We start from the raw sequence: 16,452 nt of genomic DNA on the forward strand, positions 1-16,452 counted from the left end.
CCTTTCCTGCTATGGCAGGAATAAGGGTGTATTACTAGTTAATTTTAAACCTTGATCAATTTTAAAATAGTAAAAAACATTCAAAATTGCATTGTATCATTATTTCTTCACCTGACTGCAAGCGTTCCTGTTTTGCTTTTTGTTGATTCAACCTCCTTAATTTTTTCGCCTTCAGACTTTCAAAATCCCATCCCAAAGAGGCAAAATAATATTTAGCATCATTTTTATAAAGTAAAATGAGATAGTTTGACTTTAAGTAGAAACCCTGCTCTTCTCTCCAGGGGGATTTTTATATTCCTTTTCCGTGTTGAATTGCACTGTCCTCTAGTGAATATTTTAAGCAATTGTTTTTGTGTTTGTAAACCTTTCATACTGCTCTGAGACAGCCAGTTTAATCTTCAAATGAACCATAAATGTTGTCTGATATAAAAAGATAGAGGATTAGAGTAATATTTCAAAACTAGATAACAAAAATTTATATTTGACCTCATGTCCGTGTTCTAATAATAGAGAGACATTTTAAAGTGTTTGGATCAGACTTACGAGTTGGAGCAGAAAGACACCGAGTAAAGACACAAGTGTGTGGAATTTGTGCTTTATTACTTTTTTATTGCATTGTATTAAGAGTTGGAGATAACTGCTTCTTTTACATTGAAGCAAATCTTGCAAACTGTGAATGAATGAATGAATAATAAAAACCAGTGGAATAACAGAAAGGATTAAATGTACATTATTAGATTCAATGTGAAGAACTATGCATCCCCTTTTACCCAGTGTGGTGGGTTTTTTTTGTTTCTTTTTTTTCTTAGTATTGCTACCTACCTCTTAAAAGGCAGGGGGAATAGATCTTTGTCTGGGACACAGGAACCTTTGACATGTAATCCAGGCAAACTCAGCTATCTCCAAAGGGTTTGGAAAATGTCCTCACCTCTCTACCTTGGTGTCCTTGTCTCCAGATGACAAGGAGACTTGCTTTGTCCTTGTCATACTTGAAATTTCTTTCTTAATAAAACGTATAGCCACCAAGAAGTTGAATGAAAGTTCCTTGCTTACCTGTAGCTAATTAAATACACATTCCTGTGTATCTTGCCTTGTACATCTCTAAACTGCAGCAGTTCTTGTTGCTTTGCTGTTGTTAAATGTTGCTGCAATCTTCCAGCTCTCTGAGAAAGAAGCTCTTGCCTGTCACTGTTATGAAGGCAAATGGATCTCTGCGAGACCAAACTGCAACCTGCATGTCTGGCCTTAGGAGTGGTGAATATCCTTCTTTTTAACTGGGTTTCCTTGGGAGTTGAGGTACTAAGCATCTCTGAAGATCAAATTGAGTATATAAAACTCTTAGGCGACAGTGCTTGTCAGGCTTGTGTGTGTACAGGACTGCACGTCTTGATCCGGATGTAGGTTACAGCCCCTTTACATGAGACATCGGTGAGCTGGGAATACATCTGTGTCTTCAGTGCTTGTGTCCCAGCATCCTGTGATGTGAGCTTCCCCACATTCTTTGATGTGTTCAAGCTATTTGAGATATCGTCCTTCCACTGCTCTTTATTATGTTGAAGGAAGGAGAGAAGAAATAAATGCCTGGCAGAATGCTGCTAGCTTGCTTTTCTGATTTATTTTCTATTACAGCAACTTAATAATTCAGTTTGGTAAAATAATGTGTTTTTGCAGACACAAAATTAGATGCCACTGACCAGAAAGACTGGGAGAAATGATATATGTTTTAACCTCAAAAAATGCTAGAAGCCTCCAGCCAGGAACATGTTTGCCAGCTGCATCACACAAACCCCCTGTCTTCCATGCAGATGTGACCTGTGGCATCCTAGAGAAGAAAACTTAACAAATATAGTCCTGCTTCTTCCTGTCTGGGTACACTTTTAGCTGATTAAAGAGTAAAGAGTGGTCAATAAATTAATTCAGTTAGCTGGAAATGTAAAGGTGTGTTTTTCAGATTTCAGTCAAAGCAAAGTGTAAGCAAGTTCTTTGCTAGTGTAGCTTTTAATTTGCTGCAGATGTAGTTTTACTGACAGTTGCTGAATAGCTTGTTTTCAACTAAAATGAATGGATTGAGCTTCAGAGCAACAATTTACATCAAGGTTAGAGATTATATTGGTGATTTTATAATAATATTTATAGTTCACTCTGTGTTTGTGCATCTGTGTGTGTATATAAGGAAAAAGATGCATACAGAGTCACAGGCATGCATTTGACACTGCTGATAGTTGGAAAACTGTTGCAAGTCTTTCCTGCTGTCATCAGATGAGATAATGTGGAGGTTTTTTGAGTGAGCTGCTCATAGAAGATACACTAGCAAAAAGTTTTGTTAAAGGAATCTGAATGCTGGAATAATTATGGTTTTGAGCTATCTTTATGTCAGCCATCCTGAAATAGTTTGTTAAAACATGTATTTTAAAACACATATTAAAAAAAAATAAAAAAAACAAGACACTTGTGTCCCAGTAGGCATTTAAAGTAATATTCAGTAAAGATCTTTGTTGTGCAATCACAGTCTTGGTGATTTGACAGTTGATTTTTTTATTGGACAGTTCTGGAGTTGTATTTTTGGCCTCACATTTTTGTACATAAGCAATATTCATTCTGATCCTGAAAGGCAATAGCTAAAGAAGTGGTTTCACAGCTTGATTTACACATTCTCACCTTATCCCAGGTCCTAACAGCACTTTTTGGGGTTCCTCCTCCCCTCAGGGCCTGTGTTTCTGTGTCTGCAGGGTCAGTCGGATCCTGGAGCTGCTTTGGCATCTGCAGGGCTCAGATGCTGATACCAGCACAGGAGGGGGTGTTTGTGTGCAGGGGTGGGAGGGGGAAGCAGAGACACCTTCTTTGGTGGCTGCCCCTGCTTAGGTCCTCTTCAAATGATCATGAAACCTCAGCCTAAGTTACTTGCATTTGTGTTTGGATTTCTGTTCTACGTAAGATTCGGAGCGTTACTCTGCATGAAGTATCTGCCATTGTTCAGTCCTGCAGCACATTGTTATCCTCAGCCTGTTGGAATTGTTCTGTTGTAATAACAGGTGGAAAATGAAAGAGAAATAACAACTTGCGAGTGTCAAGTTTTTGTCCCCTCTCTTTTTGTGTACAGAATTTGTGGTGTTGGTGGGGACTCTGAAGGATATTCAGCAGACGGGAATGCAGCAGCTGCAGACAGCGCGACGTCCTGTGTATAGATTTATAAATGGGCTGTAGGAAAGGTGGAATGCTTTATAGGTGCTGCCTGTATTCGTCCTTAAGCGGCTGATGATCAGATGTCAGTGTGCATTTTATTAAGGCTAAGAACATTTTAGAGAAAATAATTTAAAAAAAAAGAATATAGTAAATGCACACCTGCTGTATCTGTTTTTTAGCAAGCAGACAGATATGCTAAAGCTGCTTCTGTTGTACATAAAATGCCCTTAGTTGCCTGGAACCTAGCAGCCTTGTAGGTTGTGTCAGTGATCCAGTACAATTCTAACAGTAACCTCCTAGCACCGTTAGTTCAGTTAGTATACACCTACATGGATTGCGGTGGGGTTCTTTTGGGGCCACACATTGAAAGCAGAATTACAGGGTTTGTCGGGGCTCACTTTAAAGCAAAGTCACTGTAAATTAAACTGTTCATTAATAAAACAGCATAGATTTTTTTTATAGATACAGCTATATAAAAATACATCTAGTTTCTTATATAAAGAGAGAAAAGGCTATCTGTGTGTCTGCATCTATGTGCATATAGTTTTTAGGAGCTGTGGGATTAACAGGTATTCCACTATTTGCAATGCTTCAGTACCATATCTAGCGTGAAGACAGTGATGTGATGATGCAGCACTCAGTTTCTATCATTTTGGCTTCCAGCACTGGTGCTAAGACCTGGCAGATGCAGGTTGTCACCACCATTGGTGGTGATGTCTTCATGCTGTTGTGGGTTCTCTTATTTTTTCCAGGGGAGTCCATAATCAGTTGTGAGTACATTTGAGGGTGATTTCACATCCATCGTTTGTTTTGGTGGATGGAAAGAATGTAAGCTGTGGCCATAGGTTTGTCTTTAGTTTCCTTAATAATGTTGCTGAAATACAAAATAATTTTATAAGGCATCCTGCTGCATAAAAATGGTTATTAGAATAGTAATGCTATCAAGTGAACTGTCCTGTATGTAGACAGTTTGCCCTCTCCTTAATGTGGGTAATATTCCATATGCATTAGACACTGAGCATATTAATATGTAATGATTCTGGTATACAATGGAAGGTTTATTTTTCTTATAGACTTAAATAATACAGAGATTGTGCATTCTCACTGCACATGAAATACTGAAAACCTTTTCATCTGTCTACTGGCTCTGAATGTTAAAGTTCTTTCAGCTGGAAATGCAAGGTCTAGTCAGGCTACAGAAGCATATATAAACAATGTTCACAAATTTCAGCAGAGTTAAAGTGAATCTCAGCATCATTTGGACTGATCTTTTGGCTTATTTGGAAGATTACAATAAAACCCAAGATTGAATTCTCTACCTGATTCAGTTTCTTATTGATTGAATCCTTTTAGACTCCTCTCTAATTTAACAGTGTATTTTTATTAAAACCAAACATACAAACATCAATTATCCAAGCTGCATCTAATTTCCTTCAATATTCTTTTTCCTTTTGCTGCCAATGGATTAGAAGGCCTGATTAGAATTCAGCTTGAAAGCTGAAAAGCAGATTCTTAAATGAGGATGTCTGCATTAGGAATTAAAATATCTGTACTGGGCATAAAATCTTATCTCTAATAATGTAAACACACTTGGTTAAGTTGATCTGTCCCATTCCTGGTGCAATGTCACTGAATAAGGAGCATTTATTAGAAAGGGCGAAACAGTGTCTGTGGCTTGTCCTGCTGATAGAATACATCATTAGTGTATTTTAACATCAAAGTGCTTTGCGTAGATATCTGCTTACCATAAGGGCTAATGTGGTAAGAGTTTGAAGGGCTCTGTTTTTACTTCATGTGTTTTTACCTCTTAAACACCAAGAATGTTTGCATGTGCATAAGCAGGAGGGGCAAGGCAGAGGAGAGGTTGTTTAAGGTTTCACCATTGGTAGCTTCTGCAGCATTAAGGATTTTGTAACAATGCAAAGGTGAAATAAATAATTGCAATGACATCACCAACCTAGCATCCAGAAAACCCTAAGCTGATAAATTAATGCATTTAAGATGACATTAAAGTGTTGGCTCATGTCTAAACTATAAGGAAGTTATAAAATCAACTAAATAGTATGTTCTGATTTGACTGGATTATTAATTTCCTTCTGATACCTACTGTGATCTGCCTGTGATGAGGAAACCATATCATGATCCATATACAGGCTGTTACTATGCAGGCTTTATGAACCAGAGCAGCTGGTGTCATGTACGGAATCATCATACCTCATTTCAGAGGGAGAAATTTGGATGTCAGGATTTTTAAAGGAGTTTTTTATTAATTGTTGCTCTTATTTTACAGCACTAGAGATGTTTTGTGTTTGGAAAAGGCACACGAAAGTTCTGTTTATAGTATTAGCATGCCCAGAAAAGTGAGTAAATCTTATTTGCATGGCTCCACTGCAAATAGTAAGGGGAGAAAAGCAGCAGGTGCAGGCAGCATCCTAGCACATCTGCACTGGAAAACTAGATTAAAGAGTAGGTGTCTAATAAGCTTGAGAGGAGAAAATGGCAATGTGTCCTGTATGGTCAGATGTGAGCTTTTCTGACCACTTTTGGGTGTCATCACACGAAGTCTTGGAGCTGGGAGCAGCAGCAGGTCATGAGAGAGAAGTCAATGAGGTAGTCCCATTGCCATCTTCATTTTATGACTGTTCTGCTAGCTTTGGAGTTCTGTAGTGCAATGTAAATGCAGCAAATGCTTACGGTAAGGGTTGGTTTTGCAGTCTGTGGTACTGCTGAAGGATATGGTGAGCTGTATTCACATGGGAAGCAAAGTATTTGTTGAGATTTTTTCTTTTTATTGCTGCGTTGTGGATGGCAGTATTACCAACAGTGGTGAGCTTTCAATGTCTGTGTGACTGCACAGCCCAGGAGTTAATTGTCATGTTGTGTCTGCCGAGAAATATTAAACCTGATTGTGCAGAGCTATAAATGTGTGTGACTGCAGGGAATTTTCTTGGTGCAGGTATGAGTCCGGCTACCTGGAGGTGGGCGAAGTGAATCTTTTCATCTTGTGCAATGAGTTAAACATAATTGTGGTTGACATCATGCACAAGTGAAATCCAGTGGTATTTCATTCCTTCAAACATAATCCTCTCTTTATCTTGTCTTCTTTTGAATCAACATGGTTCTGGCAAAGCTTGTTTGTGACACCCAGTGAAACTTACTGTAGAATACCTCAAATGTTGTGGATTAGCCCACAATGGAATGAGAAACAGCACAGCTGTCTGGTGTCCCCTTGACTTAATAAGCCATGGTGGGAAGCCTGGTATATGATCTTGGCTTCAATATTTTACTACCTTACCAAGTGGAGAGAAGCCATATTAATATCTTGTATGTATATTAATGTCTTGTATGTTCTGAAAGGTAATTTAATTGTGAATTGGGTGCAGGAATTTCAGTTTCCAGAAACTGATGAATAGCAGTTGTTTGAGGTTATCAATTAATCTGTTGTAATGAATGTCCTTCATTACACGCCTCTCCTTGTTAATTAGAAGGGATTTTTACTCCTCTTTATCAAGTCAGGGCAAGTATATTACCTTTTCCTCTGTACTGCTTATGGTAAAGTGCGTACCCAGATTGTTTTATTAATTTTCCACATGAATATTTCATTGCATGTGCATCTGCACATTCATACACTGTGTTTTCTGAGTTCCGACCTCCGATGATTATTCAATACATTAAAAAAATCAAAAATATAGATTGTTTAATCTCTTTTTATTTGTACTTATCAGTAGAAAATCCCCTTTTCTGTGTAATCATGTGTTTATGACATTAATTACTCTGCCAGTTTAGACCAAGGCAATTAATCACTGCACCACAGTACAGAAACGATAGACTCAGTTCTCTGAGTATAGAGGCGAAGCTTGTGCCTTCCGTAAATGAGAACCCGCCTGACAAAGGGCAATTTGTACTGTGGTTTGGATCTTTTACTCCTGTTTATTTAAAAATCAAAGCCAAGACAAAACACAAACAAAACCTCACCTGATTCCTCTTCTCTTCATTCCTACAGGTTGAAGCAATACTTGTAAACATTTTTGGTGGGATTGTGAACTGTGCCATTATAGCCAATGGTATCACCAGAGCCTGCCGAGAGCTGGAGCTGAAGGTGCCACTGGTGGTCAGACTGGAAGGTGAGTGCTGATGGGTTCAGACAGGAATCCTCCCTCAGCTGCACAGAATTCAGCTTTCCTCAGTCTCTACACTGAAAGCAATTTAGCCCCACACAATATGTCCCGTTCTTCATCCATAGCATGACCTGAAGTCAAACTCTTTCCTTACCTATTTCTGTATCCCTGGCCCCTGGTGGTACTTGAAGCAGTGAAATTTTGCAGTGAAGGCATTATGGTTTTGCTTGTAAGATTTGCAATGCAAATAGAAATCATTTTTATACAAGTTTCTATTTACTGGAAGGTATTTCTTTTTCAAATGATTTTTTATTTAATACAATTCCATTATTGCTAAACCTGCAGCAGTGTATAGTTTTCTTAAATTTACTCCAATATCATAATTAAAAGAAAGATGTTAGAAACAGTATTTGTGGGAGAGAAATTACTGGAATGTGTTCTTCTGCCCAAATATCCCATCCAACTAAAATGCATTAAAAACCAGAAGATTTGGTAATGGTAAGGAATACATTTATTTGTTTATTTATTTATTTTTGTACATCCAGCACTGTTAAATTGGAAACAAAAAGTAATAGAGAGGTGAGGAAGAGTACTCTTTGGCAGCTCGTAGCTTTAATATGATGGCAGTGGGTAGGGAGTTCCGTCTCTCATTTCTGGTAAGTACCCTGAAGGAGGAAGGGAGATTCTTCTACCATTGAATGAAAAAGTGCTTTGGTTAGAATTAGCACAACTATGGTAAATTAAAACACTTCTTTTTTTTTGGTAAGTAGGTTTGTAAAACAGAGGGGTTTCTGTTTGTTGGGGGTTTTTTGTGTGTTTTTGTTTCGTTGTTTTGGTTTGGGTTTTCTTGGTGTTTGGTTTGGGGTTTTTTGGTTTTTTGTTTGGCTTGTTTTTTTAAGGCCTGTTCCTCAAAAACATAAATAGTCATGTTTGTGTGTAAGGGGGGTAAAATGCCCTGTAACCTGGTGGTGAAAGGAGGAAAATCATCCTTTTGTGTAATTGAGATACAAAAAACACGGTGGATTTTAACACTACAGTGTGTGTGCGTGGCGGGGACAGGGTGTAGGTGGGAACTAAAAATGGTTCTGAGTACACCAGACTTTTTTCCTTTTCAAAAAGCAAGGTCAGCAGGACTCATGAAGATGCAGTTTACCTATGAAGACCTTTGCTTAGGTGGGAACTTCTTTTGCTTTTCATGAGAAAGCAGGTCTTCCCATCCCTCATTCTCATGCTGCATTACACATGATGCATAGTTCACATCAGGGCAGAGCGCAGCCTGCGATGTGCAATTTTGTCCTGTGAAAGTGTTGCTGTGTGTTTCACTGCAGGGTTTGAATGCTTTCCAGAATGCATTCTTGGTTTCTCATGGGATAGCTTTTTTGCTGGAGTAAGTGCAGGAAAATTTGAATACACTAAAATGGATTTTAGAAACAAATTGTGAAAATTTTATTCAGATGATGTGGTGCCACTAAACACCTTAAGGAAGTAAGTAGGTAGTTGAATATGGATGAAGAAGAGACTGATGGATGTTGGCTACAAGCAGGAAAGTTTCAAAATATAATATCTTATTGTTTATCAGCTCTAGGCAATGTTGTTTAGCTTTTGTTATGGCAAAAAAACTTTTCCTGTCTGTCACAGCTGGGAAAAAAGTTTATCTGTCAGATCTGCAAGACTTCTCATCTATTATAGCGGTTATTTTTTAAGTAAAGATATTAGAAAAGCCATCAGTTTTCCTTATGAACAAGAAAGTTGCAAGTTGTTTCTATTGCAATATTTGAAACCGGTACAAGAGAGACAAGAAAATCAAGTTGCTCATTTTAAACTGCGGTCTGCCGGGTCTGCCACTGGGTTGTCTTGACCTTTCTCCAGTGCTTTTGACACTTCCATGATTGTACACAAGTAAGGGTGATTTTTTATGTCTTTTAACATGACTCCTGGGAGATTGCCCAGTCCCTGGGTTGAGTGAGGAGAGTCCTGGTGCTGCTGCACTGTGGAGTTTGTCTGGAGAAGGTGTGGAGCAGAAGAGCTGCTGCTTGTCCTGGGGAGGTGACTGCAGGGCCTGGCCCTCCTGTGCTTGTGGCCTTTGTGAGCATCATGTGCTGCTTCATCTACAGACCCTGAAGCTGAATCTTCAGAATGCACATATTTTAACACAAACATCTTTTCTTTGTCATCTTCGCATGTTGTTTACTCTTTACTAGGTTTGCAATAATTCTCCTAGACTAGTTGCTGACTCCAAAGAAGATGTTATCATCTTTTCTTTAGGAAACTCTGTCCTGGTATAATAGAGCAAACGCTCCCTTTTGCATAATATTTATCTGAAAAGTTTTTCATTCCTTCTTTTATTCCTAGTGTTACCCATCAATTCATCCTAAACAAAGAGCTATCATAATTACAGCTTTCAGATGTTGTACTTAGAAACAACTTCTAACTCGTGATTTCTCTGCCTATATATATATATATATATATATGCACACACATATATATGTGTGTGTATATGTATATATAATTGTGTGTGTGTGTATATATATATATGTGTATATGTATGTATTTGGTTCTTTTTCCTCAGAAATCAGTCCCTCTGGATCCTTAATCATCTTCATTGTTCTTCTTGGAACTCCTACTGGGTTATCCAAACATACAAGGATTTTGAATTAATAATGAGTACTGTGGAAGTCATAAGGCTACCCAAGACGTTAAAATATCACCAATAATATTTTACACTTCAAAGGGAGAAAAAGGAACAAACACTTTTCTGGATTTCCATTTTGACCATTTTTCCAACAGAAGGTTCATGATTTATTCCCATAAATCTAACAGATTTGTGACCCGCACTTTAAAGACTCTTTGCCCACATGCACTGTATTACAAATGTCTTGATGACTAGAGTTTTAATCAGTCAAATCTGTCTTGATTTAGTAGGATTCTGTGGATAAATCTTTGTTCTCAGTTGTAGAATAATTACAAGCTGTTTTACCAGTGGATAAAGAAAGGATTACTCTCCTCTTTGAAAATGGTAACTTTATAATTACTTGTATTTACTTGTCTTATCAGTAAAGAACTCATCAGCTGAAACTCGGGATTATTGTTGTTTAAAATGCTCATGGGCAAAAGGAGAAACCACATATTCCAAATTTTATCATTTACAGATGTAGAAAACGAACTTCTGCTGGTTTTACACAGCATTTTTTCCCCTTTAAAATGTAATGTACTTCAATTAAGTTTTGTGAAAACTGACTGGGAGCGCTGAATGGAAGCCAACAGTTTTTTTCTCATTTGTGTAGCTCAGCGTTAGATGATAAGAGGAAAGAATGAAAAAGAATTGTGAATTAGATGCCCTATTCCTATGCTAGAAATTTTACAGTCTCTCCCTTTCAACAAATTAATTCTCTGCTTCTGTGGTCATAGGACAAGAAGAATTGGGAGGAATTAGAACTACTTAATATGTTGAAATGCAGCTAGAAGCAAGTTGGCTTTTATTCAAATGTCTGAATCAAAAATTTCCTATTATATTTTCAGCCATGTGATTCGTGACCTTCTGTGTTCTTCAGAATCTAATGACTTTTTTAATATATTCAGAAATCTTTTACACACAAGTGAAATTTTGATCCAATTTGTATTTCTTGCTCAAAAGTATGGTTTAGTATATATGCCCGTGAGTTTTACTATCCCAAATTGCCTATCAAGAGAGAAGAATGGGGTATTGCGAGGTTATACTTAGAATTTTATACATATCAACCTCTTCAGACATCTTGGGTTTAAACATTCAGCGCAAGTTTAAATGCGCTTGAGTCTTTCCCAATTTGGATGTAAACATGGGGCAGAGGAGAAAATGAAAATATCCCTTGGGAAAAGTTTAAGATAGAAAAGGGCAAATGGGGTGGGCAGAATAGAAAGGGTTTAATTGTCTCTTATAAGTAGGCAGTGAAAGTTGGCTTATTCTCAACTGCAGAGCCAACAGCTCTTCGTTAGTTCCCTAGCTGAAGATCATTAATTAAAACTTATCACTAGCCACATCTCAAATCAAAGGTTGACTGAAGGTTAGCTGGTGATGGACTTTAAAACTTGTCCCTTATTCTCCAGTATGTCTGTCTTTGAGACCTGAGGACTATGAATTTCCAGCTGGTGGGCTCACAGAAACTACATAACCTGTATTCATGATGAAGGGAAATTCGGCTCTTAATACAGTTATCAGTGTAGCATGTCAGAGCTGAACCATTGCTATTGATAGTGTAACATGGTCACAATGTGTTCACGTCAATAATAATTTTCAGACATACTGCATATTGTGGAATATTTTGTCATAGCAGAATGTTTTGGGTAGATCCGATTATTTTTGTTAGTCTTCTATCTGATAGCGTATACCAAATGTATGTATCTGTGCCTTCTCCCCATATATCTATTTACCTGAAAAGCTGTAAGTGGCATTGCAGAGTCTTGCATCCTCTCCAGCCATCAGCATGGAACAGTGGCAGTTTAGCCTGTTCCTGATGGTTTTATGACAGTAAAGTGAATGAATGAACATTATGAAAATCCTGTTGGAGTATAATTTTGAGTGTTTCATTTGTTTTTATTCAACCTATTCAGTCCTCTTGGCTCATTTGTAATGATGTGAGCTGGTATTATCTTAAAATTTATAGAAACATGCTTAGATAGAATATTTATTACTAGGATTTTTAGGTAATAAGTTTAATAGATTTGCTTTGCTAGTGATAGCAGAGATTTCTAGGCAATAGAAATGTAAATGTCAGAGAATGCATGTACACAGAGAGGCAGTTTTTGAACCCAGGTTTCAGAAGTGGGATATTTAGATTTAAAAGCCTGGAAGTATATACTGATAAAATTACATCTTCCCTGTTTTTCCATGGAGTGTCAATGATGGTAATATACGGAAGAAGGAAAAACATATCAGAAAGCTTTTCCTTTAACGAGAGTCAAGTTTAAAAAAAAAAAGGGGGGGGGGGAAAAACCCAAAACAAAACAAAAAACCACACCCCTCCCCCAGCAACAAAACCCAAAGCCCTATAGCTTCCAGTCCTCTGAATTTCCAGTTTCTTGGTTGGCTGCAGTGTAGGTGAAGGGCAGGTTATTTCCATAGCCGGTGAATGGGATTCTGTTTACAGTTCTCTGACACCATCCAGTGGCAGGAGGTTAATGTTAGAACAGTGGGACTATTTATTTGTTTATTTTAACATCTACTGCAATAAAATGATACCCTTTGTAAATTCTTAAATGTTTCCAATGTTTTCTGAATGTTTACTTTTGAAACCCTTACCTTGGCTTTCAGCAGGGTCTCATTTTAATTTCTGTGTTCTCAATGTGTCTAAAATACTTATCACAATGGGATAAAAAGCTATCATTAAAAAAAGAAGATCACAACAAAGGAAATCCTTGCTGAACAATAAGCTTAGTTGTGTGGCCTGCCTATAAAACAGCATTTGATTGAATAAATACAAAGTATACTCTTACTCTTTTGACTGCAGTGAGATGTTTTTTAGCTTTCGTATTTTCATTTGTCTGCATAAACTCCCCCCTCCCGTCTTACTGGACTGTGTTTTGTATTGATTTTGTAATGCATGTTAGACAAGTGGTGTGCAGAGCAATCAATGCAGTGCAGGATAGATCCAATGTATAGTTCCCACTCTGACCTGTTAGTAAATTAATATTGGCCACTTAGTAAAGAGCAAAAGTTAGTTTTAAATACTATGTGGTATCACAAACAACGTAATATTTTCTATGTGGGAAAATTTCCAGGTGTTTTTTTTTTTCCCCTCTTTCCATTTTTTTCCCCTAACGGCACTTTGTCTTGTAGAATCCTATTCGAGAGATCGGTACAATCTTGACTGTTTTAAATGTTTATCACATATGTATCTGAATAATAGATAAAACCTTCTAGACTTAATGGGAATCGCTATACAAATGTCAGGAATTTAACAGAGAAGAGAACCTTCATAATGCCTTCTAACTTCCCTGTACAATTCTGTACTGGCAATTAGCAGCTTCTACATTATGTTATATAGCATGGCTGAAAAAAAAGCAAATAATTTGCTATTTTTTGCCCATAATATTTTTTTTTTTCCTGTGGGAAAAGGGCTGTATAGTGCTGGGTGTTACTATGCAACCAAATCCCCCTTCTTGTCAGAGATTTCAGATGTCTTTGACCTCCCTACACAAGTCCCACAGTGTGTTTTCTGCACAGCGATGGGGAGCGTGACCTCTCCTGCCAGAGCTTTTAAACAGCTGCGGACGGGGTCCCACGTTCCTCTTCCAGCCACCTGCCCCCCTATGGCAGAGCCCTGGGACCTGCTGTGACAGGGACGTCTTTGGTCTCTTCCAGTGCCGGGAGTGGGAATCCTGACTTGAGTGTGCTGATGAGGCAGACTTCTGAATTTCTTTACTTCTGCTCTACAGTTTCGCACATTTTTTGGAGTCTGACGAAAAAACAAAATCACCCCTTCAAATGAGCATTCTGGAAGTTGCACAGTAAAGAGTATGCTCCTTGCTTAGTTAATAATTAAAGTTATAATTAGTGCAAACCTTCAAATGTAATTAAAATTCATTTTGCTAGGTCTAGGAATAACAAAGTAATTAAGCATTTTGACATGGCAAATAACGAGGAACTTGATGTGGAGGAGGGGATTCAAGCAGGAACTTGTGCCCGTGACTAGTGGTGTGACCCCAAAGTCTGGATTCCACTTGCTCAGTAGGATTTATGATTCCAAGTTCTTCTCTGGTGCAGAGCATATCAGTGATCAAAACTGTCACTTGGCTTTGCTGGAGAAACTCTTTTGTTTTCCATCAGGGATTTGCCAGTGTAAATGGGAAGGTGACACATTTGTCCCATGTGAAAAACTTGCTTTCCTGATTTTTTTTTAATTTATTTTTTTCCTCTACTGTGCATGTAATCAGTTGAATAAATTTGAGTTCTTTATGTGCAAAATGGAGCACTTGTACTGTATAGCTGTAGAGTCTCCTTCAACGTGGGATAATTCAGTGCAGCAGCAGAGGATGGAACAGTGTCACGCTGAATGCTTCAGAGATTTCTGTGTTCCCCCTTTTTAGAAGAAATACAAGAAAGCATATTCAAGAGCAGCTCAAAACCAGTTAGATTTTCAGTATTACCCACATCTTTGTCTTTAAATTTTGCAGCTTTCAGTTAACATGCGTGAATTTAGTTGTAGTTGATAGACTGATGGCTGATAAGCTGTCACTGATTGTTGCTAATAAATGTGTTAAATCTTCAGAGTTTCTTAAAGGCCTGATACATGGTCTGGTATCCACTGCTCATGCTGGATGTCCTTGCCGACCCTGGTGGATGTTGGATTGACCCTCTAATCCTCATAAAGCCCCTTTTGTGGATGCAAATACTATTATCAGATTGCATTGTCTATCCAAATTGTTACTGAAATGTAACAGTTCCTTCTTCTCAGCTTGGTCTAAACCGCTCGTCAAATCTGTTGCAAAACTGAAGTGACGTATAGTTTGAAGCATTAACTGCTTTCATAGAGATTTAATAGAAGATGTTCAATTATTCATTAATATTAATTACTAATTGTAGTCAATGTTATTTTTCTAGGAACAAATGTTCATGAAGCCCAGCGTATTCTGAATGAAAGTGGACTCCCCATCACGTCTGCAAATGACCTTGAGGATGCAGCAAAGAAGGCAGTGGCGAGTGTGGCCAAAAAATAACAGCTTGCAGGTGTTCTCATGCAAAGTGTGTGTGTTTCACAAGACGTCATTCCAGTTGGTATTTCAAAGAGGATTAGTGGGCTTTTTCTAAGAGGTCGTCAGTGTTGGTGGACTTTGTGATACATGGTGCACTTGAGCCACAGGCCTGCAAGTTAGGCTTCAGAAATTTTGCAGCTACGTTCTTGAAAAATTTGTGTCTCTTCATGTAATTTTGGTAATTTTGTTACTCTAAATTGTAATAAGAAACACTTCATTTCATAAAGCTGTTTTTCTGCTTTCCTTCCAAAATCACCACTGATAAAGTCATGAAAAGATAATTAATAATTTACTTTCATCAATAGGATTGTTCTTTAATCAAACGGATGTGGTTCACCTATTTCACAATGCTTTCATTTTTTATATTGCGAAGAGTCAGCAAACTAATAATGGGTTTATATTTTTTATGGACTTCTACAATAATGTAAAATTGTGCTTACAAGGTCTATTTTATTCAAATGAGTAATGTTTACTTTCTTTTTTAGAAATGACACATTTTGCCTTAAGGTGATTTTGTTTTGTAGATGCCAAAGTATACCTCACAATAGGAAAAGGGATTGAATAGTTGGTAGTGACAGGACCTTCCATTCTCATTCTGTGCCTATAAGCTGGTAAAATGTGATTAATTTTATTTTCTGGTTTTTGGAAATGAGGTGCACTATTTCTAGGTGTAACAGTGTCATACAGAGAGCTCTAGGACGATGCATCTGCCAGTAAGGAAATGGCTGCTAACTTTTTAAAATAACCTCTTCTATGTCACTGCTGTGAGGTTTTAAAATGAGAACCTGAAGCGCTTTTCTGTACAGGAGCAAGGAGTATTCTTCAATTGATTTAACTCCCAAAACCCATTTCTGATTTATTGGAAATAAAATACAAATGAACTTTTCAATTTTAAAAGCATTTGATTTATCAGGCATCAGTAAATCAGGAAAAAAAAAAAGTTTCAGTACACAGATTTTGATCAAGAATTATTTTGATTATATATTTTTCTTTAACAGTCAAAATTCAAGCTGTTAGACAAATCATTCATTCAGGGAACAGAAGAGAATACCAAATGGCTTGTGTAACTAAAGAACTCGGTACAAATCTCACTCAGCCCAGGAATTACATGCTGAAAATTATCAATAAATTTGAACAGTGAACAAATAAGTGGATATTATTATCTGGTCTTGTAAATAAGCAGAGAGGTAAAAATTTGTGTAATAAATTCTTAATTGTGATTTTTTTTTTGAGTGGCTGTAATCAATACCGTGTTCTACTTAGAGAAACGTAAGTAATTTTTTCCTGACATTTCCATTAAAACTGTTACATTCAGAATAAATTATCTGCACTAATCTCTGGCTCTTGACACAAATAGTATAGATAGGTTGCTATCATCAACTACTGTAGGTTTTTCCTTCTCCATTCCTTTCTATACATATTG

At 37.4% G+C, this 16,452-nt stretch overlaps 1 protein-coding gene across 1 annotated transcript in view; it reads left to right on the forward strand.

Annotated features, from left to right (window-relative positions):
- The window catches only part of SUCLG2 (succinate-CoA ligase GDP-forming subunit beta), a 125,610-nt gene extending 109,361 nt beyond the window's left edge, over nucleotides 1–16,249 (forward strand). Inside the window, exons 10-11 of the mRNA XM_082059731.1 lie at nucleotides 7,187–7,307; nucleotides 14,878–16,249. Of these exons, the coding sequence (XP_081915857.1) occupies nucleotides 7,187–7,307; nucleotides 14,878–14,993 (237 nt within the window). The 3' untranslated portion in view covers nucleotides 14,994–16,249. The remainder of the gene's footprint in view (nucleotides 1–7,186; nucleotides 7,308–14,877) is intronic.
- The last annotated feature ends 203 nt before the right edge of the window (nucleotides 16,250–16,452 follow it).

This window comes from Streptopelia decaocto (genome assembly GCF_964273445.1).
Source record: "Streptopelia decaocto genome assembly, chromosome: 8".
In the NCBI taxonomy this organism is placed as follows: Eukaryota; Metazoa; Chordata; class Aves; order Columbiformes; family Columbidae; genus Streptopelia; species Streptopelia decaocto.